General features: G+C 39.5%; 1 protein-coding gene across 21 annotated transcripts in view; it reads left to right on the top strand.

Annotated features, from left to right (window-relative positions):
• KCNMA1 (potassium calcium-activated channel subfamily M alpha 1) overlaps positions 1–24,230 on the top strand; it is a 718,149-nt gene that overhangs the window by 461,521 nt on the left and 232,398 nt on the right. For all 21 annotated transcript variants that reach the window (XM_072823726.1, XM_072823725.1, XM_072823727.1 and 18 more), the window contains 2 exons: positions 14,511–14,586; positions 23,327–23,402. In XM_072823726.1, coding sequence (XP_072679827.1) covers positions 14,511–14,586; positions 23,327–23,402 — 152 coding nt within the window. The remainder of the gene's footprint in view (positions 1–14,510; positions 14,587–23,326; positions 23,403–24,230) is intronic.

Below are 24,230 nucleotides of genomic sequence, written 5' to 3'. Positions count from 1 at the left end.
TTAACTTGCATTTCTCTTATTTCAACCAAGTCTAATGATTTCTAATGGTTGTTTATTATTTCATGAGGTGTCTCTTTATGATTTTTTACCTATTTGTGAACTAGGGACAGGATATTTTCCATACATACTTTTAACATTACAAAGAGTTCATCCTTATTATATCATATCCTTGTTATAGCCTATTAAATTATTTTTCTTGTAGGTTATCATCTTCAGTACCGTTTTTTTTTTGACATACAGAATTTTGATATTTTTATGGTGGCTGATCTGATACTTAAAAATTTTTATGATTCCTTTCACATCTGAATTTAGAAATTCTTCCTCTCTGCAGAGAGGTAATAAATACATAATTACATTTTCCTTAGCCTTTCTATGGTTTATTATTTATATTTCATTTTAATTCACCTCAAATTAATTTAAATTATGGTATGAGATGGCTGTTTATATTGATTGCTGCTTTTTGCCAATTGTTCCATCATGAATGCGTAATGCTCATGTTCTTTTAATTTGTGATCACTCCCTTTTCCTATATTAAATTCTTCTCTATATAATGCAGTCTATTTTGCCTATCTTTTTTCTTAAGATTTTATTTGAGAAAGCAAGAAAGCACAACAGCAGGGAGGGCCAGGGAAGAAGCAGGATCCCCACTAAGCAAGAATCCTAGGACCTTGGGATCATGACCTAAACAGAATGCAGACACTTAACTGTCTGAGCCACCCAGGCGCTCCTATTTTGCTTCTTTTTATGACTTTCTTATTCTATTGACTTGTGGTAAATGGCTTCTATGATTTCTGCATTTTGGGATTTGGTAAAGTTTCTTTGTGCCCTAATACATAGTCAGTTTTTGTAACTATTCAGTAGTTGTTATTAAAGAATGTGTGTTCCTAGTTTAGCAAGTAATAGATGTGTCTGTCCATCCATTCCGGTATATAGCATCCAAATATATCCCAAGGAATTAAATGCTATACAAATATTCTTTATTTGCGCTTATTTTTTGGCTAGTTTCTGGAAAAGGACCATTAATGTCTCCCATTGTGCTGTGGCATTGCCATTTTTTTGTTTGATGTATTTGTGTCATTTTCTGTTCTATCTCAAAGGTATATTCTTAGGTGTGTATAGTTTTATAGGTATTATCCTTTATTTGTTTCATAATTTTTCACAGTAGCTGCCACTTTATTTCATACCGTTATCACTTTGTTTGCTTCTCTTTTTGGTCAGTATTTAGTGCATATTTTTCAGCTTTTCATTTCTAACTTTTCTTTATACTTTGTTTTTGATGTGTTTCTTACAAACAGCATGCATCTGGAATGTGTTATTGATGGTTTTATACTATCTGAGAGTCTTTGTCTTTCAATAGATGAACTTAACTCATTTTATTTTCTTGTGATGACTAATATAATTCAGTTGTTTTTGCTGTAACAATAGTATTTTCTAATTAATATGCTTTTCTTCGGTTTCTTTTTTTCACAATTCTTTTCCTTTGGTTAGACGGATCCAATTTTTTGTTTTTTTTTTTCCCCTCTCAGATTTTGGATTTATAATTCTAAATATATTCTTAAGTTTTTGATACACAACCTTAAATTTTTCTGTTAATTAATAGTATCTTCCCCTTTGAGTACCTGGCTGGCTCATTTTTAAGAGCACACAATTCTTGATCTTAGGGTTGATTGAGCCCCATGTCGGGTATAGAAATTACTTAAAATAAATAAACTTAAAAATAATCAATCTTTCCTAGAAGCAGGATGAGAACTTTAGCATACCTTTCTTACCTCCACTGCTGCCTCCCCTCCATATCTTCCTTCCATGTAGTATCATTCAGAAATTTTAAATTTGGGGTCATTGCTATTATTTATTATGTTTTATAGTATTCAGTCAACACATAAACCAATCAACTACTTTTAACTCTTTTCCCCCATTGGTTCTTGTGTCTCACTTCTTTTGGATTTATTTTCCTTCCAGCTGGCTAAGTATATCTTTCTTGGTTCAAAATGATATCTCCTGTCATCCAGTGCAGCCAGGGGAATTCTGAGAATAATTTGATTCCCACTGCTTTGAGGGGATTATATCTTTACATTGATGTTCTGAAATGTCACCATGATATGTCTACAGTTGGGTCCTTGAAAACTCAACCTGCTGGACACTTAACAGACCTTCCCAATCTGAGGATGCAGGTCATTCTTTTGGTCCGAGGAAACTGATTCTAATATTATTTTGAAATTTTCCTGCTTCCAGTTACCTTTACTTTCCCCTTCTGGAAATTCATTTAATATTATGTAATTTTATACACACACACACACACACACACACACACACACACACACACACTCCATTACTTTATGTGCTATGCAAATGTGAAATTAGGTTTCTTAGCTCTGCCAAGTTAATGTCCAACCAAATATCCACTTTTCATCTACCAACATTTTGTGCTTTTCTCTTATGTGCTATTGTCTCTCTTCTATTCTTTTGGTCCTTGGGGGATTTTACCATTTCCCCCTTTTGTATTACTTTAGTGAGGTTTTGCGATAAAGCTATGTTTAACCAGAACTGTTATAGGTTTAACCAGAACCAGATTATTATAAAATAATAATCTAGATTATTATTTTAATCTACTGATGAATTATATATATATTGATATTTTGTGTATATTGGTATTTTATGTGGAATTTGGCATCTCTAACATTAGTGAGATTATTTTATTTTTGTGCTTTGAAAAGCCAGGTTGGTACTAGGTTGATTTGCTTTATAAAACAACTTTAGTAGTTTTCTGTCTTTTTCCTATTATGGGATAGTTTATAATTTCAACAAAATATAAATGTTTTATGGAATTTAATAATAAATTACATGATTGCAAAGTCTTTGAGGGGAACATTTAGTAAATTTTTCTATTTACATATCAATTATGATTCGGTAACAATTTTCCTGTTTTGGTCATATCAACTTTCAAGGTTTACTTTTTTTGGAAAGTTGTCCCCTATTATTGAGTTTTTCAGTTTTATTAGTATAGGAATGTGTGTGATTTTTTTTTTATATTTGCTTCTTTATTGGTTAAGCCAGTACTTTATTTTATTTTGTTTTATTGTTGTTGTTTGACCTGATAAATTTGTTATCACTTTTACTCTTTATTGGTTTTCTGATTCTTCAGTTATAAACACTGAAATAGAAATCATCTACCTCCTCAGGCTGTTAAGATGACTTTTTCCTCAAGATCTTAAGGTGAATGCATTTTTAAAAAGATTTATGTGTTTATTTTTAGAGAGAGAGAGTATTTGCATGCTCATGGAGTTGGGTGGAGAGGCAGAGGAAGAGGGAGAGAGAGAAAATCTTAAGCAGAGTCTCTGATAAGCAGGCTTGATCTCATAACCCTGAGATCTTGACCTGAGCCAAAATCAGGAGTTGAATGCTCAAACGACTGAGCCGCCTTGGAACCCTATGCTGAATGCAATTTTTATAGGTAATCTCTTATTATTCTATAGTTTTCTTCCAACTTCTAGTTAACAAGTATGCTCTTTAAAATTAATTTAATATAAGTAGAGAGGCAGCATGCTTAGTGGGTATATTAATGATTTTAGATTACTCAAGTGATTACTTAGGAAGGGGAAATTTGCTAACTATTTGAGGAAAAAAATAAAGCTTCATTCCATTGGCATACTATTGACCAAAATAAGTAAATACATCAAGATGGATTAACAAGGTTAAAAGAAGAAACAATCCTAAACCCGTGGTTCCCAAAGTTGGCTGCACTTCAGAATCATCTGGGGAGTTTAAAACATTCTGACACATTGTACCCCAGACCAATTAAATCTGAATTTTTTGGGAGTGGGAGGCCGGTATCAGTATTGTTTTAAAATCCCTGGCTGATTGCATTGGCAGCAGAGTCAGGGAACCACTGCCCTGCAGCCTTGTTTTCTCAAAGTGTGGTCTCTGATCAAGAGCATCTGCACCATGTTAGAGCCGGATGCAGAGTATCAGGTCCCATATCAGACCCACTGAATCAGAACCTGAATATTAACAAAATCTAGGTGATTCATTTGCACGTGGAATTTGAATAGTGTCTTTTTTTTTTTTTTTAGTGTTTAACATGAACTTAAGTGTTTCCTTTTTTTTAATATAAATTTATTTTTTATTGGTGTTCAATTTGCCAACATATAGAATAACACCCAGTGCTCATCCCATCAAGTGCCCCCCTCAGTGCCCATCACCCAGTCACCCCCACCCCCCGCCCACCTCCCCTTCCACCCCCCCTAGTTCGTTTCCCAGAGTTACGAGTTCTCATGTTCCGTCTCCCTTTCTGACATTTCGAATAGTGAATGTCTAATGCAGGTGTAGCAAACTAGGCCCCTTGGACTATTTATATGAATAAAACTTTATTGGAATATAGCCATGCCCATTCATTTGCATACATTTACAGTAGAGTGGAAAGTTGTGAGAGATCCTAAAATATTTACTATCTGCCCATTTTCAGAAAAAGTTTGCAGTGCTTCTCAGTGTGGATGACTCCTTAGAATCATCTCAGCTCTTAGAACTCCCCCGCCTGGCTGTACCCAGGCCCATGAAGTCAGAATAGATGCAGTTATGGTGTTTGAAATGTGCAGCCAAGGTTTAGAACGACTACCTTAAAGAGGAAATGTTACTGCATTAAAAAAAATCTGTTTTTATGTTGGAGGTGGCCATTGTTGAATATTAACAAAAAGAAACAGTGATAGAAGACTGATGTATCAGACCATGTAAACAACTTTAGAATCTGAAAAGAAAAAAAGGAAAAAAACCCATCTTAAACAAAATTATAGATTTAGAAAAATCCTTTAACATTGAAAGAAGAATGATGAACTATGGGAGATAATAGAGAGCGTAATGTCCTTAGTACAATAGAGCCCAGACACACACACACACACACACACACACACACACACACATCATTTATTTATTTTAGAGAGAGAGAAAGAGGGAGATTGAGAGATAGCATGAGTAGGGAGAGGGGCACAGGGAGAGGGAGAGTAAGTCCTCAAGCAGACTCCCCACTGACAGAGTCTGTCACGGGGCTTGATCCCAGGACCCTGAGATAATGACCGCAGCTAAAATCAAGAGCCATCCACTTAACTGACTGAGCCACTGAGGTACCCCAACAAAGCCTACATATATTAATAAGATGAAGACACAGGTCATCTGGCAAATGCCGCTATAAAGCACTTTAAAGTAGAAAATAAAATGACTAATAATTATGTGAAAACACTTAAATTCATTTGTTGAATTAGAAAAGAAACCTGAGGGGCAGCCCCCATGGCCCAGTGGTTTAGCGCTGCCTTCAGCCCAAGGCGTGACCCTGGAGACCAGAGATCGAGTCCCACATCGGGCTCCCTGCATGGAGCCTGCTTCTCCCTCTGCCTGTGTCTCTGCCTCTCTCTCTCTCTCTCTCTCCCCCTCTCTCTGTCTCTGTCTCTCATGAATAAATACATAAAAATAAAATCTTAAAGAAAAAAAAAAAAAGAAAAGAAACCTGAAATAGTGATGAACTTCTACTTGGGGCCTTTCCAAAGGTGAGGCTCACTTTCCCTCCCACCCACCCTTCCCCCTTGCCTTCTTTCTTTTATCACAGTGCTCAACCTGGTGGGGATGTGGGCAGATGACCATTTACATACTGGTAGAAATGCAAATTGCTAGCAGACTTTGGCAAGAGAATCTCAGTGTTGAAAGTGCTGACTTGAGCACTGATGTTTGCAATTGGAACTGACCACCACCTGAAAAGTCTGTGCCAGGGAATCGCTTACAAGCTTGGGGCTTTCCGCAGGGAGACAAATCTGGTTTGGGACCTGGCTCTGTTGCTTACAAACTATCTGCTGGACACACTGTCTAGTCTGTTTATCGTTAGCTATTTTCTTCTGTTGTCCTTGTAAACAATAATTAAAGGTTTTGGTGTGCAAGAAGTAATTAAGAATAGTTGACAATCAATAATTATAGGTTGTATCATTGTCAACATCATCATTTCACCCATAATTTAAATATCAATAATGTATACCGTGTGTGTGTGTGTGTGTGTGTGTGTGTGTGTGTATGTGTGTGTCTTTCTGGACTTTCTATTTTTCTTGTTGACTTTTCTGCTGAGTTGTATACAATCCTATACTTTTTAATTCTATGGTTTCATATGATGAAATTACCATTTATCGAGTACCTCCGATGTGCCTGCATTGTACTATCAGAATACTTATTCTTCTGGTACATAATCTCCAGGGTACTTTTCTTTTTTTAATTGAAGTATAGCTAACATATAATATATTAGTTTCAGGTGTACAACATAATGACTTGACGATTATATACATCATGAAATGTTCACCACGATAAGTGTAGTTACCATCTGTCATCCTACAAAGTTATTACACTGTACTTTTCATCCCTGTGACTTATTTTATAACTAGAAGTTTATACTTCTTAATCTCCTTCACCTATTTCTCCAATCCCCACACCAATTCCCCTCTGCCAATTATCAGTTTGTTCTCTGTATTTGTGAGTCTGTTTCTGTTTGTTTGCTTTGTTTTGTAGGTTCTGTGTATAAGTGAAATTATGTTGTATTTGTCTTTTTCTTTCTGGCTTATTTCACTTAGCATAATACTCTCCATCTGTTGTCATGAATGGCAAGATTTCATTATTTTCCTTGGCTGAATTATATATATATTTATATATATTATATATTATATAATTATATATATAATGTGAAATGTGATATATATGTATATATACATATACATATATATATTTATTCATATATTAATGGATATTTCAGTTGCATCCATATGTTGGCTATTGTAAATCGTCCTGCAATGAACATAGAGGTACATGTATCTTTTCAAATTAGTGTTTTCATTTTCTTTGGATAAATACCTAGAAATGGAATTACTGGATTTTGTGGTATTTTTATTTTTGAGGAAACTCCATACTGTTTTCCACAGTAGCTACACCATTTTACATTTCCATCAACAGGGCATGAGGGTTCCTTTTTTCCCACATCCTTGCTAGTGCTTGTTATTTCTTGTATTTTTTATTCTAGCCATTCTGGTAGGGTGAGATGATATCTCATTATGGTTTCGATTTACATTTCCCTAATGATCAGTGACGTTGAGTGTCTTTTTATCTCTATGTCTTCTTTGGAAAAATATCTATTTAGGTCCTCTGTTCATTTTTTAAGTAAGATTATTTGTTTTCTTGGGTGTTGAGTTATATGAATTCTTTATGTATTTTGGATATTAACCCCTTTCAGATATATCATCTGCAAATATCTTCTCCCTTTCAGGAGGTTTTTGTTGTTGTTGTTGTTGTTGATGATGATGATGGTTTCCTTAGCTGTGTAAAGAGCTTTTTAGTTTGATATTGTCCCAATTGGTTTTTTTTTTTTGCTTTTGTTTCCCTTGTCTGGGAAGACATATCCAGAAAAATATTGCCAAGACTGATGTCTAAGACATTACTACCTATGTTTTCTTATAGGAGTTTCATGGTTTCAAGTTTTACATTTTGGTCTTTAATCAGTTTTGAATTTATTTTTGTGTATGGTGTAAGAAAGTGGTCCAGTTTTATTTCTTTTCGTGTAGCAGTCCAGATTTCCCATGCACCATTTATTGTGGAGACTGTCTTTTCCCCATTGTATATTCTTACCTCCTTTGTTATAGATTAATTGACCATATATGCATATGTTTATTTCTGAGCTCTCTATCCTTTTCCATTAATCTCTGTCTGTTTTTATGCTGGTATCATACTCTTGTGATTACTAGAACCTTGTAGTATATGTTGAAATCTGATATTGTGGTACCTCAAGCTTTGTTCTTCTTTCTCAAGATTGTTGTGACTATTCAGGGTCTCTTGTGGTTCCATACAAATTTTAGGATTATTTGTTCTAGTTCTGTGAAAAATACTACTGATGTTTTGATAGAAATTGCACTGAATCTGTGAATTGCTTTGGGTAGGATGGGCATTTTAACGATATTAATTTTTCCAGTCCATGAGCATGGAATATCTTTCCATTTATTTGTGTTGTCTTCAGTTCCTTTCATTAATATATAATAGTTTTCAGAGTAGAGGTCTTTCGCATCCTTGGTTAAACATTTATTCTTTTTGATGCAATTGTAAATGGGATTGTTAATTTCTCTTTCTGCAATTTCAGTAAAATATGGAGACACAATAGATGTCTGTATATTGATTTTGTATTCTATAACTTTACTGAATTCATATATTAGTTCTAACAGATTTTTAATGAAGTCTTTAGTGTTTTCTATGTATAGTAGTAGGTCATCTGTAAGTAGTGATAGTTTTACTTTCTCCTTACCAATTTAGGTGCCTTTTATTTCCTTTTCTTTCCTTATTGCTATGGCTAGGACTTCTAGTACTATATTAAATAAAAGTGATGGAAGTAGACATCCTTGTCATCTTTCTGATCTTAGGGGAAAAGCTTTCAGCTTTTCATGGTTGAGTATCATGTTAGCTGTGGGTTTGTCATATATAGCCTTTATTATAATGAGGTATTTCTCTCTATACCTGCTTTGTGGAGAGTTTTTATCATGAATGGATGTTGAATTTAATGGTTTTTCTGCATCTATTGAGATGATTATATCATTTTTATCTTTCATTTTGTTAATGTGATATATCATGTTGATTGATTTATGGACAGTGAACTATCCTTGGAATAAATCCCAGCTGATCATGGTAAATAATCCTTTTTGTATTTTTAAATACGGTTTGCTAATATTTTGTTGAGGTCTTTTGCATCTAGGTTCATCAAGGATATTGGTATGTAATTTTCTTTTTTTGTATTATCTTTGATTTTGTTATCAGGGTAATGCTAACCTTGAAGAATGAACTTGGAACCATTCTTTCCTCTTCTATTTTTTTGGAATAGTTTGAGAAGGATAGTCATTAACTTTTCTTTCAATGTTTGGTAGAATTCACCTGTGAAGCCATCTGGTCCTGGATTTTTTGTTGGAAGTTTTTTCATTACTGCTTGAATTTTGTTACTAGTAATCGGTGTATTCTGATTTTCTATTTCTTCCCTATTTAGTCTTAGAAGACTATATGTTTCTAGGAATTTATCCATTTCTCTTAGGTGGTCCAGTTTGTTGGCATATAATTTTTCATAGTAATATTCTTTGTATTTCTGTAGTATCGGTTGAAACTTCAACACTTCCTTTTTTTTTTTTTTTTTAGTTAAAGTTTGCTTATTTTTTAGTAATCTCTACACCCAATGGGGGTTTCAAACTCATGACACCAAGGTCAAGAGTTGCATGCTCTTCTGACTGAGCCAGCTAAGTGCCCCCCCTCTTCATTTTTTATTTCATTTATTTGCATTCTCTCTCTTTCTCGCCTCCTTCCCCCACCCCCACCCCCGTCTTTCTCCATGAATTTGGATAAAGTTTATCAATTTTGTATATTTTTTCAAAGAACTAGCTCTTAGTTTCATTGATCTTTTCTATTTTTCTATTTAGTCTCTTATTTCATTAATTTACACTCTGATCTTTATTATTTTCTTCCTCTACTAATTTTGGGCTTTTTTGTTTTTCTTCTTCTAGTTCCTTTAGGTGTAAGGTTAGATTGTTTATTAGAGATATTTCTTGTTTCTTGAGATATGCCTGTATGGCTATACACTTCCTTCTTAGAGCTGCTTTTGCTGCATCCCAAAGATTTTGAACCTTTGTGTCTTCAAGGTATGACCTGAGAGATGAAGGTACTAAGACTAGGTGGAGAGCTCTGGTACAGTTGCAACAGAGGCTTAGCCAATGTCTTGTAGAGCTCTACAGCTGGATGGCTCTTTAGGATTGTTCCCAGATGGAGGCAGGGCAGCAAGTGTTTGTTACCACATGTACTGGTCACTGGGGACCATCCCTGGCCAGGGCATAACCTTAGGTGAGACCTCTTCAGGAGTCAGGGAAGCATAAAGATCTCTGAAGAAGGGACCTGTCTGTGCCTCACAACATCCACTATAGATCATGTGTGTTATTCATTCAGTGTAGTCTCAAATATCATTTAGATGTGTTTTATTTAGGATTCTTATAGTTAGTGTGTGAGCTTATCTTTGTTCCACCAATATAATTCCAGCTTTCAAAACCAACGCAGAGTATGGAAAATGAGGGGACAGTCCATTTTAATTAGTTGACTATATAATAGAGAGGTTTATTATTTCTTAATATTTAAAGGAACTCACCTGAACTCACCTGGATCTTTGTGGGGGCATAATTCATGGTTTTGGTACACACACATTTTCTTCTTTACAACTTTGTTATAGTCATTTTAAATTTTCCTAGAATATCATTTTATTTCAGAGATTTTAAGTTATAGGGAATAAATGATAAGAATACAGTATTATGAAGCAAAGAAGATGAATGATTTTTCAGTTAGACATTGCCCATCCCACCTCTCCCTTTCCCTGGTCTCCTTTATGTAGTTTGAGTTTCCATCTGTTCTTCTTTAGGAATTCTCTGGAAGAGGGACCATTGGTTAAGGCTCTTCCCTGGTTAGGATGCTTTAGATTTCCTGTGGGTGTCAGTCCTCACCTCTTAGGTGAGCCCCCTCAGTGCTCGTGGCTTTTCTCTTTAAGAAGCCCTGGATGGTCTCAGAGTTCTGAATGCAGAACATGTACCCTTTAACTATCTGCTCATTCTTTTTCAAAAGGATGATTCATTGATTCAGTTCAAGTGGGTATTTATAGAGCACTCACCTTATGCTGGGCATTAATTAAGTTATATGAAATAAAGCCATGAACAACGAAGACACTAGTTCCTCCCCTCTTTGAGCTGATGGTATAGATTAGGAGTCAGAAAGTAAATCACTTGAGTAAGTAAGACCTGAGTGTTTTCTCATGCCGTGGGGAAAAGTAAAGTGGGTACAAGGAGTAGGAGTTTGGGAGGCGGAGAAGAAGAGAGCTTGAAGTTTGGGTGGAGAAGCCAGGGCAGGTCTCACTGAGGTGGCTGCATTCAGGACACACCTGCAGGAGGTATGGGAGCACATCCCGTGGCCATGTGAGGAAGAGCACTCTGGGCCGAGAGCAGGTGCAAGATCCCGAGGCAGGAGCATGCCTGTCCCAGCAGAGATGGACCACGGAGGGAGGCAGCCAGGAAGGAAGGAGAATAATATCAGGAGCAGGAGGAGGCCATCAGATCCAAAAGGAATGGGGTGGTGCTTTAGGTCTTTGGAATACTTTGACTTTTACTCTGTGTGAAATGGGGACATTGGAGGATTTTGAGCAGAGGAGAGGCGTGATCTATTTTACCTTTTGAAAGGTTAAAAAACTGTCTGCTGTGCTGAGAATAGGCCAGCAGAGTCCAGGCAGGAAGCAGTTAGGGAGCTGCAGGGCACATGGTTCAGATGACCATTTCTCCAGTCAGTTTGGCTTGATCTAAGGATAAAATGTAGACTGCTTTTTTTTTTCTTTTTAACCCACACAAACCTGTTTAGCCACTTGCATTAGTGAAAGACAATGCCATGAAAATGACACGCACAAGGCAGTCAAATAAAGGTCACTGTCGCGGAAAGTCGTTCCTGCCTCAGCTAGGGTCGCTTTTGCTGGGGAGACATAGCTCTTTCTTGTCTCCATCCTGGAAAAACTGTTTTCCTAAGAACCAGCTTTTCTCTCCTGTACGTTATTAATCTTCTAATGTCTCCCTGCTTTTTTGTTGACTAAGTGCTCAGAGCTAGGTCTACAGTTTACCTCCAGCAAGAGTACAGGACCTACGGCGCCTGCATTCACTGTGTTTCCCACCCTTATTTTCAAACAGACCCATTAAAAGAGAAGCTTTTTTTCTATTTTTCTGAGTCACTTTAAAATCTGGGAAGCTACAGACAAGTAACATGTACACAATATCACCTACAGTAAAAAGAAAGAAAGAAAAAAGAAAGAAATCCAGCTCAAAGTTTGGGTCATTTGTATTCCAGCTTTGTTTCCACAAGTGAAAAACTACATATATGTATGTATATGTATATGTATATATATGTATATATATATATATATATACACACACACACACATACACACACATTGGATTGGATTCCCAGGATTTTCAGGCTAAAACAGCAGCTAATACATCACTAAAGCATCCTTATGTATCCTGACTCCTTTCAGTGTCGCCAGTCTTCTTCTTTGAGTTTCTAAATGTGTTACTTTTATCTCCCAGCAGTGTGTGCTAATGGTCCTGGGCTGAGACCAGCCATCCAGGGTGGACTGGATGCTTAGGACTAACAATGGAGTTTATTAAAAATATGCCTCCCAGCCCCTGCTACTCATTCTGATTTTTCTTTTAAGATTTTACTTATTTATTTGATACTGAGAGAGAAAGAGCACAAGGAGGGGGAGTGGCAGGCAGAGAGAGAGGGAGAAGCTGAGAGGGAGCCCTATAATGATGACATGGGGCTCGATCCCAGGACCCCAGGATCATGACCTGAACCAAAGGCACATGCTTAAATGACTGAGCCACTCAGGTGCCCCTCATTTTGATTTAATACAGTTAGAGAACTTTGAAAATATTTTGCATACACAATATATTTCCCAGGATCCTGGGTTTTTGAAGACCTTTTTTGTTGTCTCTATTGTTGCACAAGTGCTTGATGGGCATCAAAGTTGTGGGCCAGATTCTCCTTGTCTAACATTTCTGAGTGTTGCTCATTGTCATCCACACATACTGTCACATCATGGGGTCTTCGTGGTGTTCATGGTGACCCTCTCCCCAGCCTGACACTTTGTTTTTTAATTTATATTAATACTTAATATTTGAAGAAAAACAAAGGCAGATACTTCTTGGCATGAGTTTCTAAGAGCTCGTTGTTCGTTTTGCTACTTAATCTTGAGTCCTTTTTTCCTTTCTAGAAAGTTCTTTTTGATTTTGTCCCGGCCATTACTTATGACCTACAGATTGTTTGTACTTCCCTTGGAACATGTTTTATTCATAGGTTGGATTTCTGTGATCTCCCCTCCATTTCCATTTTTTTAGATTTCATCCTTTTTTTCTCCCTTTTCTTTACGTTCTCTGGCTTCTGGGATTACTCCTCAGTTTTGTTCTCTGTGGCATTTGGCTGCGCTAAGTGAACCTTTCATCAGTTCTGTTAGGACTATATTTTGGCTCCTGGGCCTTCAGTTCATCAATATCCCTTCTCATCTCTGTACTTTCTGGTTTAATAAAAGTAATATAAATATCATTTGGCATAGAAGGCCAACGTCTTCTGAGAAAATCTTCTGTTCATGAAGGTAAATCCCTTTTAGATAAGAAATTTCCCTTTCAAGCTATTATCCCTTTCTCCTTCTTGTGCAGTGGGATTTGTGTTCCCCTCTTGGGCTTTGCGTTAGTCCCTCATTGTCCCCCTTAATGCTTGAACAAGGCGAAATCTAGCCAGGCCCGATGTGGAGCTGTACAGTGAAAGCTACCCGTCTATCTCCTTTCCTTGGTCCATTGCAGTGACTCCACCACCTTTTCCCCATCACTTCTACCTCATGTACAGGGGCCTGAGTAGAGTCTTACCCACTGGCTAAGAGCGGCCTATCAACAACATAGCTGGCTCTGTGCGTAGTATTCCACTAAGTGGCACAGCAAGGGGGGAGGGGGCATTGACAAAATGCTTCCAGAAAATCTGTAAGAGAAAATCCCCTTAGCAAAGGGTGTAATATTGAAAATATCTCAAAGCTGTGATGATTGGTATTTTGTAAGTAATTCTCTTACTGATGGCCAAGCATGAAAGCCCCATGAGTGACTCAGAATGTTTTTTGGCTCATAAATTTGATCTCAACAGAAATCTATTTTACCCTGGGCTATTAAAACAAAACAGTAATTTGTGTTTTCTCTAGTCCTTGATTGTATCTTCCTTCCTGGTACCCATCTCTCTTCTGCTGTCTAGAAATGCTGGCTTTTGGTTTCTATTCAGCAGAGGTTGCCAATTTAGAAAGGACAAACATTTATCTTGACACTTAGTAAAAGTGGAAATATATATGCTTTGGCTTCTGAGGTTATGGAGTGTGAGATCTTACTGATCTGAATTTTTTTTTTTTTTTTTTGGTTGGGAGAAAAATATAGAAGTTTTCTAGAAAACAGATAACACCGTGGACTATACTCTTCATTTTATCAGCTGAAGATAAAGTTGAAATAAAAAACAAAACTCATAAGACATCAGGTTATCCGATTTGTTCCTAATCTGCTCTTAGCATAAAGGTTACCCTGCCCTATTCCCAGTGTTTTTCAGAGACAAAAATCCTCTCAAAAAAGTAGGTAACTTAGAAACAGAGCTTTAAATCTGGAATGGGCAAAGGCTTTCCCCACCAGACCTTCCTCTGTAGTGGCTCAAAACAGGCCTCCTTTTAATGAGAAAGTTTACCAGTGGAGATTGAACCAGTCAAGAATCAGAATGAAGGACTATGTCAAAGGTACTGGATGGTTTAATCTTCTGCAAGAACTTCATATCCCTTCAACCCTGGCAGCTGTAGATCAAATGGCAGAGTGTGAACATTAAAACCACGCAGTGAGAATAATGTGTCTCTATTTCATTTCTCTTTCCAGGTTTGAGATTTTTAAGAGCTCTCAGACTGATACAGTTTTCAGAAATTTTGCAGTTTCTGAATATCCTTAAAACAAGGTAAGATGTTCTTATTCACATTTTTAACACGTTCCACGCCCCCCCTCAATGCCAAGTTGTAAATATCAGATGTCTTTGTGTCTTTGTTTTCATCACTGTAGAGTGAGAGTTCTGTTAGTCTCAGAAAGAGGGATCTAACACCGAGATCTGGAGAAAGCCCAAAGTAGGGCTTGGGTCGCTCTCTTCTGCAGGACTGGGGACACTTTGCTAAGCAGAGAAAGAGCTGCGCATGTGGAAAAGTAGACAGTTTTGGGGTGCTTGGAAATCAGCGGCAGCATCCTGGAGAGATGGTGCCTGGTGGATGAGGGATCGAGCAGCTCATTGATTGGGAAATCCTTGCTCCCAGGTTCTAAATCGCCCCTTTATTACATCACTAAATAAGAAATTGAACCTGAACGTAAAAGCAATGGAAGCGGTGCTCTTTGAGAGGCAATCACAGACCTCATACGGCAAACAGAAAATCATTTCATTTCAAAGTACATTTTAGATGTTCACTTTATAGCCAGTGTAGTCCCTGGGGCTTGCTCTGTGAATTGCCTTTTGGGGAATACCTAAAAACCTCCTGCCGAACGCACCATGACTACTTCTGTTAACTGTGTTATGATCTGGAAAACACTACTGGACCAGGAGGAAAAATCCCCCCGAGATGCCTTTCCTGATGACCTGCGGGTTTGCAGAGCTGGCCTGAAACCAGGCTGCCTTGATGAATAAACTAATAAAAGAGGTTAGACGTCCTCTAATGGAGAATAAGTACAGGCCATAAATTTCTCTTATAGGAAATTACACTTTAAGAAGCTCACTGCTAATGTTCCATTTCCTCTGAGGTTGACGTGTTTGATAAATGATTAAAAACAGGACACTTCTGGATTTTGTGATTTATAATTAATACACCTGCATTTGTGGGGCCTTGGGTTCCACATTTTTTGAGCTGGGACTCAGCTTCCCGAACCTGTCACACCTAACAAATGTGACAAGCTATTGGCCTCCCTCTTTGGGGTTCGTGTTTTACGTTTTATTTATTTCTTTTATTTTGGTTTGTTTTAATTCCATCTTGCTTTCTCCTCGCTAACTACTCATTTGTGTGCTTGTGGGATAACTTTGCTTTCTGTTAACCAAGTTAAAAACCCAATGAGCATCTCTCTACTCAGCAGGAGTCCCGTCTAGTGTGTCTCACTGCCCTGCACTTTCATTAGCCTGGGGTCAGCATTTATGAATGTTCCATTTAATATTATGTAATATTATTAATATAGAGTGAATATTATTATTCTTTGTATTCTTCTGAGTGACAGTAACCCTTTTCTTTTTTTTCTTTTGACTCTTTCTACCTTTTTAATAGCTCTTCTGTGCAATGGACTCATATTACTCTTGAAATTAAAATGATCAATAAGCTAGCAACTCTCCATATTTACCCATGTCATAATTGCTCCACTCAAAGATATTTTTGAGGGTAGAACTGGTTTGTACCCAGGGGCCAAGCAGAGGGAGTGTATTTAAGAGACACATGTTTTTTTCTAGTGGGGGAAGGTGTTATGTGGAGTCAATACTCTCGAACATGGTATAGGGCTCCTCATTCCCTCTTTTGTGTTTACATCATAAATTTGGGGGATTTGAATCCTCTGACACCAGTGTTTTAAGAATGTGCCACTAGTCCAAAGAATAATGTGGAAAGAAAACTGTGTTCTATTTTACTTGCATTCCATATGGATCCTTTTTGGACTTGGGAGAACGATAAGCCAAGTAGATAAAAAATCTTTTCCTGGGCTTTTATGAAGAGACCTACCAATTCCCCATTCCTTGGAGAAGATTCCTTTCCTTTAGGTGCAGGAAATAGCACTCACATCCCTGGTGAACTGTCCACCTGCTAGGTCTAGTTAGAGTGGTTCATTCTCCCAGTGCACAGGGGAGAGAGTCAAAGCAGCCAGCTGGGGAAAGAGGTGACTAGAAATCAGGAGAGAGTAGCCTTAGGGAGGAGTCGTGGGGTGGCAGGCTGCTGGGTGTCTGCTGTCCTGAGGCCCAAACAGCATTTGCCCAGCACCCCACTTCTCACTCAGTTCAATGCTTTCTATGGTAGAGGGGGTTTTCATCACAACCCCACAACTTGGATTGTCCCAGTTCCTCTTGCTTATGTGGGTGACTGAGTTAATTCAACAAGCCTGACTTGAGTGTCCATTCCTACCAGCAGCTGGGTGGGTGCTGGGGTAGCATCCTGCTACCAGAGAGCACAAGAGGAAGGGGGCCAGCCAGCAGAACCCGTGTGCTTGGTGCTGGTGCTGGGGCACAGGTACCTTCGGGGGAGGGGTGCTGCTGGGTGGGGGAGGTGAGGCATGGAGGAGAGGAATGAAACCAAGCTTGATGTGAATGCCGGTTAGTCAGGACTCTTCAAAGAAAAGGGTTTGTCTTAGGGAAGTTTCCTAGAAAACTAGGTGTTGTCCATGTGGGGCTGGCTTGGGCCTGTGAGGGTCAGGGAGGGTGGTGCCGACCTCCAATCACGAAGTTGCAAATGCACGCAGGTGAGAGAACATGCTCCTTGGGGGAGCTCTGAGTAATCCTGTGCTCCTGGATACTGGGGGCTTTGTGCTGGGAAGCAAAGACGACATTAGGAGGTCAGGCTAGGCCCAGATCCCAGGCACAGAAGAATTGACTTAATTCTAAGAACTCTAGAGGCTTTAGAACAACTGTCTGAGCCTATTCTCTGGATGCTTTTCCTTTGTGCACCTCTGAGCCCAGATCCTGAATCCTCTGATGCAGAGAATTGGAAGCCTTGGTTTTTGTAGGGCTTTGGATGCAAAGCAACTTTCCAGTGACTCCTCTGTTCTCTGCTGTGTTCACAGAGACCTTCCAGGAGGCTGGGTACAGCCCTGTAATCATCTTTAGGGGGGATTTTGTCTGGCTTTCTCGGGTGGCCAATCCCCCATCAATCTGTGGCATTACACAGGGATAGAGACGTTGCAAATGTGATTTGAAATAATGATTTGAAATTGCAGTTTCATTTTCTGTCCTCTGGCTGCTTTGCTTGGCAAAAAGCTGGAAGTAGCAGAGCAGAGACATATATGGGGGGGGGGGAGAATTAAGTGGGCAGTAAAAGAAAACCAGAGTGGACAAGATGACACAGAAAACAGATGAAAGAAATAAGTCATCTTGCAGATGGGACAGCACCAGAGTCATTCCTTAAACTCTCAGCCCACAGGGGGACCTACCATGTCTGGAAGATGGCCTATTAGAGGGGACAGGGTCCCTTCCATGTCATTGTCTGAACTTCTGGTGGTGCCTCAGTGGCCCTACAAACTGGCAGGCAGACTCACAGTTGAGAGGACACTTACCCTACACTCAGAGCAAAATGAGCAGCTTGGTTTTCAAGGCCATCATTCCACATCTCATTGGTTATATACATGTTGATGATGCAAACGTGGGTCATCCAATAATTTGCTTTAACTGGCAATAGCCATTTAAATGATGTGCTCTCTGTCTCCCTAAAACAAAATAATTATAGTAAGATAGACTATGCTCATTGTAAACATTTCAACAATATAGAAAAAGCACAAAGGATAAAGTAAAACTTCCCCAACCCCACCTACAGTTGAGACAAACATGACTAATATTCTCCTGTGTCACTTTTATTCCCTGCATAGTATTCCATGACACGTGTGCACCATCATGTACCTAACCCACACATTTTGGGGGGACGAGTGGAGAGCTAAAGACACTCTACTACAAATATGACCTCAGAAATGGCTCTCATGTTAAGTTCTTTAAAAAGAGTGTTCATTATGGAGATGGCAAGGGAGTGTCCAGGTGGAGGCCACACCCGATTTATCCATTATGGATTTAACTTATCCATCATGGATTTAACTCAGGGAGCGAGAGGGACTCCCTGAAGTGTTTAAGTAGGACAGGAATGTGGTCAGATTTGCTTTTTAGAAAGATCTGCTAGTCCACCAATTGTGCGATGGGTTTGATGCATCTAAGACTGGAGACCAGTGAGGGCAGCTGCCCAGGAAGGCGGTATCAGGAAATGGCCTTGAGCTGTGCAGGTCAGGGTGGAGCAGGAGGGGTGCAGAGGTTTTTCAGGGGTAGATTGACAGAACCTGATTTTCCTCACAGTTCAGACCATTCATCTCAATGTGGTATCATCTAATTGACTTTTCAGGGGTGGCTGTCTTACATCTATCCAGCAAAGGTAACAATAAAACAAAATAAAGGCACGGACATCTGGCTATACCCTCAGCCATAAAGGAGGAAAATAGTGGATAAGCCGGACAGGGACAGATTTGCCCCCCCCCTTTTTTTGTAGATGATGGATGACATTTTCCAGTGTGAACCCAAACATGTCTTGTTAAATACGATGAGAGCAAAGATGGCTTGCACTGGCTCTAGGGTTGTAGCTATACTTTCAGAAAGAGACAGATTTTCTCTCTTCCAGTATTTGCATGGTCCCGGAAAGGTCTCTGATCTACAGGGACAGAAAGACATCTGTGCCTGCCCTTGGATAATTCACTGTATCCAGTAATGGAAATTTCTCTAGTGGCTATTGAGAACTCATGAGCTGGGGACCCAGAAATGATAACGGACAACATGAAAATGATTCTCTTTGGAGGAGTTAGGTTCTCATGATAGAGTCCCACTCCATCCCTCCCTCAAGGCATGGGAAAGGGGCATGAATCTGAATGGTTCCAATCATTCTAACCATGGGGAAGGTCACATTTGGCTCAGACCCATGGCCTTGGCTGTGAACCTATGCCTATTTCCAGTGGCCCTTTTTGCTGTGCCAAGGATGCAAACTCACCCCTGCTACCCATTCCCTCCTCTCAAGGAGCCCTGTGCAACCTGGTGAGGTTCAAATTTCAGAGTATGGAGAAAGTCCACTAAGAGTTAATCTTGCATCTTTTCCACAGAGCTTTTAGGTGATTGCCTGGTTGTACAGTTTAATTTGGAAAGCAAATTCCTAATACTAGCAATCTGTAATCATGCTAATGCCATAAAAATAATCAGATTTCAGTGCTGAATATGGACTCTTTCAGCAACAATGATGAACTGTTCTATGCACAGTGAGAACTCCCTTAAGCACTATTAATATCATTATGACAATCATTTGGAAATTAATAATCATCATTTTTGGTTGTTTTTCCAAAGCACCAAGAGGCTCAAAGGCTGCAATAGTTTTAATACTCAATAGGGCTTCCCATGGTGTTTGGTGGGGCACTGCTTTGTTCAGATTCCAAGGATCTGGGAGTATGTAAGTGAATCAGCTTGATATTTAATTATCCTTTCAAAAAATGAATAATGCATATTTTCCTCGACTTACAATGGAGTTACGGCTGGAGGAACCCACTGTAAGTCGAAAATATTTTAAGTCAAAGATGCATTCAATACACCTGACCTCTTGAACATCATAGCTTAGCCTACCCCACCTTAAATGTGCTCAGAACATTTAAATTAGCCTACACCTGGCCAAAATCATCTAACACAAAGCCTATTTTATAATAAAGTGCTGAATATCTCATGTAATTTGTTGAATTCTCTACTGCCAGTGAAAACCAGAGTGGTTGCATATCGGTTGTTTGTTCTCATGATCACGTGGCCAGCCGGGGGCTGCAGCTCACTGCCACTGCCCAGGATCACAAGAGAAATCATGCTGTATATCACTAGCCCGAGAAAAGAACAAAATCCAGAACTCAAAATCTAGTTTCTCTGAATGCGTGTGGTTTTCACACCATTGTAAAGTCCAAAAATTGTAAGTTGAACTACTGTTAAGTCAGGGACTGTATGTACATGCTTCTCTGAGATCTCTCCCTTGGTGACCAGCTCCCTGTTCTTCATCTGCTTCTTACTCTCACACCTTGGAGGACCCACAAGGCAGAGGCTTGGAGGTTTTGCTGTAGTTCAGCTTCCCACTGAGACACTAGTTGGGAGTAGGACATAGTGATGTTCCAGCCATAACAATGTTCAGTTCACTGATCCCCAGAGTTGCTTCTCCTAATGGCTTGTTGGGTGGATGTCTTATATCTATGAGTTTTATTTCTGCTCTGACAGTCTCTGGTTGTGTGTGGGGAGAACACTCTGGAAGTCCAGGGTGTAGGCCTCTGGGGCTGACAGGCTGCTCCAGGAAACAGAAAGGCAAGAGTTATAGTATCTTTCTTCTCTCAGGAGGGGCGTAAAGAGAAGATTTTAAACATTATTTTGGTCAGCTGGTGATCTCCATGTACAGCTATAGAAACTACTTAGAGGTGGTTACATGACCCAAGGTAGCATCTGGAAAAAGGGACAAAGGCCAGGATTTAGCAGATCTGTACTTGCCTTTGTAAATGCCAGGTCCATCCATCCAGAACTTGCAAAGCCATGGAACTAATCATCCTGTCGTGCACAGTTGGTGGTGGTACAGGATCTGCCCTCTTTTCTTAGATGGAGATCGTCCCAGACTTACCTTATAGACCTGATCAATTGCTAGATTCTCCGAGATCATTTTTGATAATCAACCCCTTCTGCTGCAGGCAGATGGCTTTAATATTGAGTGACAGAGTGTACTTTGAACCAGCCTTGGTAATGACTGGGATTTAAGACAGAATCGGACATGTCTGGATCCAGGGGTTCAGATTCTTTCATCAGGATTCTGCTTCTCTCTTCATCTCTTTTAGGTTCCATTCTCAGGCAGGCTTTCTCCAGGGCAGATGGCCTTCTAGACTTATATTTTTTTGCACCCAAATCTCAGGAGGAGATAGATTCTTTCTCTCCCACTCAGTTCCCAAGCAATGTCTCTGATAAGCCCAACTTCATAGTCCTTTAGAGCCAAGAGTTCCTCCAGCAGCCAGTGTGGCTCAGGCTACCCAGACAGAGGGAGAGGTGGGAGCTTGTGAGTGACATCCCACCCAGGTTAGAGGCTGAGGATGGAGCTGTCCTTGAGGAAGGGATGTCGGACCCACCCAATAGAAACAGAGCTCTGTACTGCTTCTCCAAATTACTGTGTTAAGTAGGGCTTGGATCAGACAGGCCTGGTTAGAATATTAACCCCATCACTTACCGATCACATCTTCTTGGGCAAGCTGCTTAAGTACACTAAGCCTCAGTTTCCTTATTTGGTTACTGGGAACAATGATAGTACCTGAATCAAAAGGTTAGAACGGTAAAAATCTGAAGAAAATCAAGAAGTCAACACGATGCCTCACACATAATAGGGACTCAGTAAATATTGGCAATTTTTATAGGCAACTCCTATTCTGGCAACCCAAGAGATGACCAAGAATGACAGAGTGGACATTCTCATTGTTTTTCTGTTTTTGAACCAGAAAGAGATCTTTCCATATATTTCAAAAGATCAGTATCAAACAAAATTTTTAAATATTTGGCTCTTCTTTCCTGGAACTGTCAAACCCAGCTCTAGAAAACTAAGACCACGGTTCCTCTGCTCAATTACAGAAAGAAAAGAAGATTGATATAAAAGGCAAGCTGGACTCTGGCCTCATGCCTATTCTAGAACTGCTGATCTGACCTCCACTGAGGGACTCTTCCTCCAACCTCTGGGCTATTTAAAATGTACTGATTCATTCAAGGAACACTTATGGATGCTGAAATTATTAGGCATGAGGTTGTGAAGGAAGAGGATACACAAATAGTCTCAGATTCTCACACTGTAGATGACATATTAATTACAGAGGGGAGTGGGCTCCTTTTAGTGGCAAGATTTCCCATTCCCACCTTAACCGACCGGACCTAGGGTAATTGACTTGAGATTTCCTGATATATGCCAACCCAGGCAGATATTCTTAACAGAAGCATTTAAACAGGATCTAATCATGGGGGGAAAATCAGACAAATTCAGAATGTGGGGTACTCTATAAAGACAGCTGAACTGAATGCACAGAAAATTAAATGTCATGGAAAACGAAACAAAAAGAAAGGGCAGAGGAGCAGTTTAAAGGAGAACAGAGCAGGGATTTGCAAACTATATAGTCCAAGGGCTAATCTGGCCCATTGCCTGTTTTTTGTGAATAAAGTTTTATTGGAACACAGATGTGTCCACATTCCTGACCCCTGAATAAAGAAAGCAACATAATAAGCAAATGTAATGCCTGAATCCTGACTGGTTCCTGCATCAAGGTTAAAAAAAAAAAAAAAGAAAGAAAGAAAACATCAATAAGCAATTTCAGGGCAAGTTAGAGAAATTTAAAGGGACATAAATTAGAGAAATTTACATGACATTCCTGAATTCATGTGAATTTTCTTGGGCATGACAACTGTAGCATGATTGTGCTGCACGGTTTCCTTCTTAGGTGTTAAATGCTAAAGTATTTAAGGGTTGTGTCATGAAGACGACGATGTACTTATAAATGGTTTGGCCAAAAAGCAAACTAAAAGAATAGAAAAAGAGAAAAGGAAAAGAATACAAAGAAAAATGTCCAAAATATTAACTGATCAATCTAGATGAAGGGCATATACGTGTTTATTATACTGTTCTTTCCATATTTCTATAGATATAAAAATTTTCAAAATAAAATCTGACTAAAAAAATTTAAACCCAATGGAAGGATTAATTTAGGGGTCACGTTCAGTGGCCCAGCTGTTATTTTTCTCTAGGCTCTGGCCCTACGTACTGATGCTGTCTTCCAGGACCTTCCCTTAGGATGGAGGATACATGGGGGGTAGAGGTGGGCTGCGTGTCCCCCAAAGATTGCCGCCAGTCTGGAAGGCAGCCCAACATGCTCTGCTTTTGTAACTTGGGGATTTTGCTTGTTGTCTCTTTGTACAGTAATTCCATCAAGCTGGTGAATCTGCTCTCCATATTTATCAGCACGTGGCTAACAGCAGCCGGGTTTATCCATTTGGTGAGTATCCTTGAAGATGCTCCCGCCTCTGGCTTTTCTGCCCCAAGTCTGTCCCTGTGTCATTTCATTACTTGAGATTTCTCTCCCTGAAGAGAAACCTCAGCCCCGCAGCGGAATGTAGGAGGAGAAGCAACTGCACGATGGTCTGGGTTTCCAACCTTTTCACCCCATACTAGCTCGGATGGTGAATAATGCTCGCTTCGTTAACCTGGGTTGTTCTGCTCCCTGGTTTGGTGGGGTTTCCATTCTGTCTGCAGTATCCCGAGCGAGCCACGAGATGGCAATGCGTCCCCAGCTAACACTTGCAAAGCTCTAGGCTACCAGGTTGGAAGTTTGACCCACGTCTCTTAATAAACAACAAATTCAGATCCCTCCATCTCTCTCCGCTTCCCCCTTACAAAAAGCCACCTTTGATTTTCTCGCCTGATGACATGGCAAGTTATCTTGTATCTCCAGCACGTTAATTCTTTCAAATTAATGACTCTTTGAAAGGCTGACGTTGTTAAGTCAAGCTAGTCTCACCTCCTGGAGGCCGACCTTTATTCCTGCTTTTAGGGACCACAGCTTTTGTCAGAAAGCGTGCTTCCTGCAAACACAAAGTGTTAAAACCAGAAGGAGCCTCCTCTAACTCTGAAGCTTTGAGTAAGGGCGCCTTTCCCAGGCTGAGCCTCTGTTTGGGTTAAGGGGTGGAGGGTGCATTTCATTACCTCCCATTGTCAGGGGGATTTATCATTGCAAAGGAAGGTGCCCCGGGCTGGAAGCCTGGGCTTTCATTCCCCCACTAGATCTACCCACCCCCTTTGCGGATGGAATTCTTGGGTGAAATCA

This window comes from Canis lupus, chromosome 4, assembly GCF_048164855.1.
Source record: "Canis lupus baileyi chromosome 4, mCanLup2.hap1, whole genome shotgun sequence".
Classification (NCBI taxonomy): Eukaryota; Metazoa; Chordata; class Mammalia; order Carnivora; family Canidae; genus Canis; species Canis lupus.
This window is presented reverse-complemented; position numbering and strand designations above follow the sequence as displayed.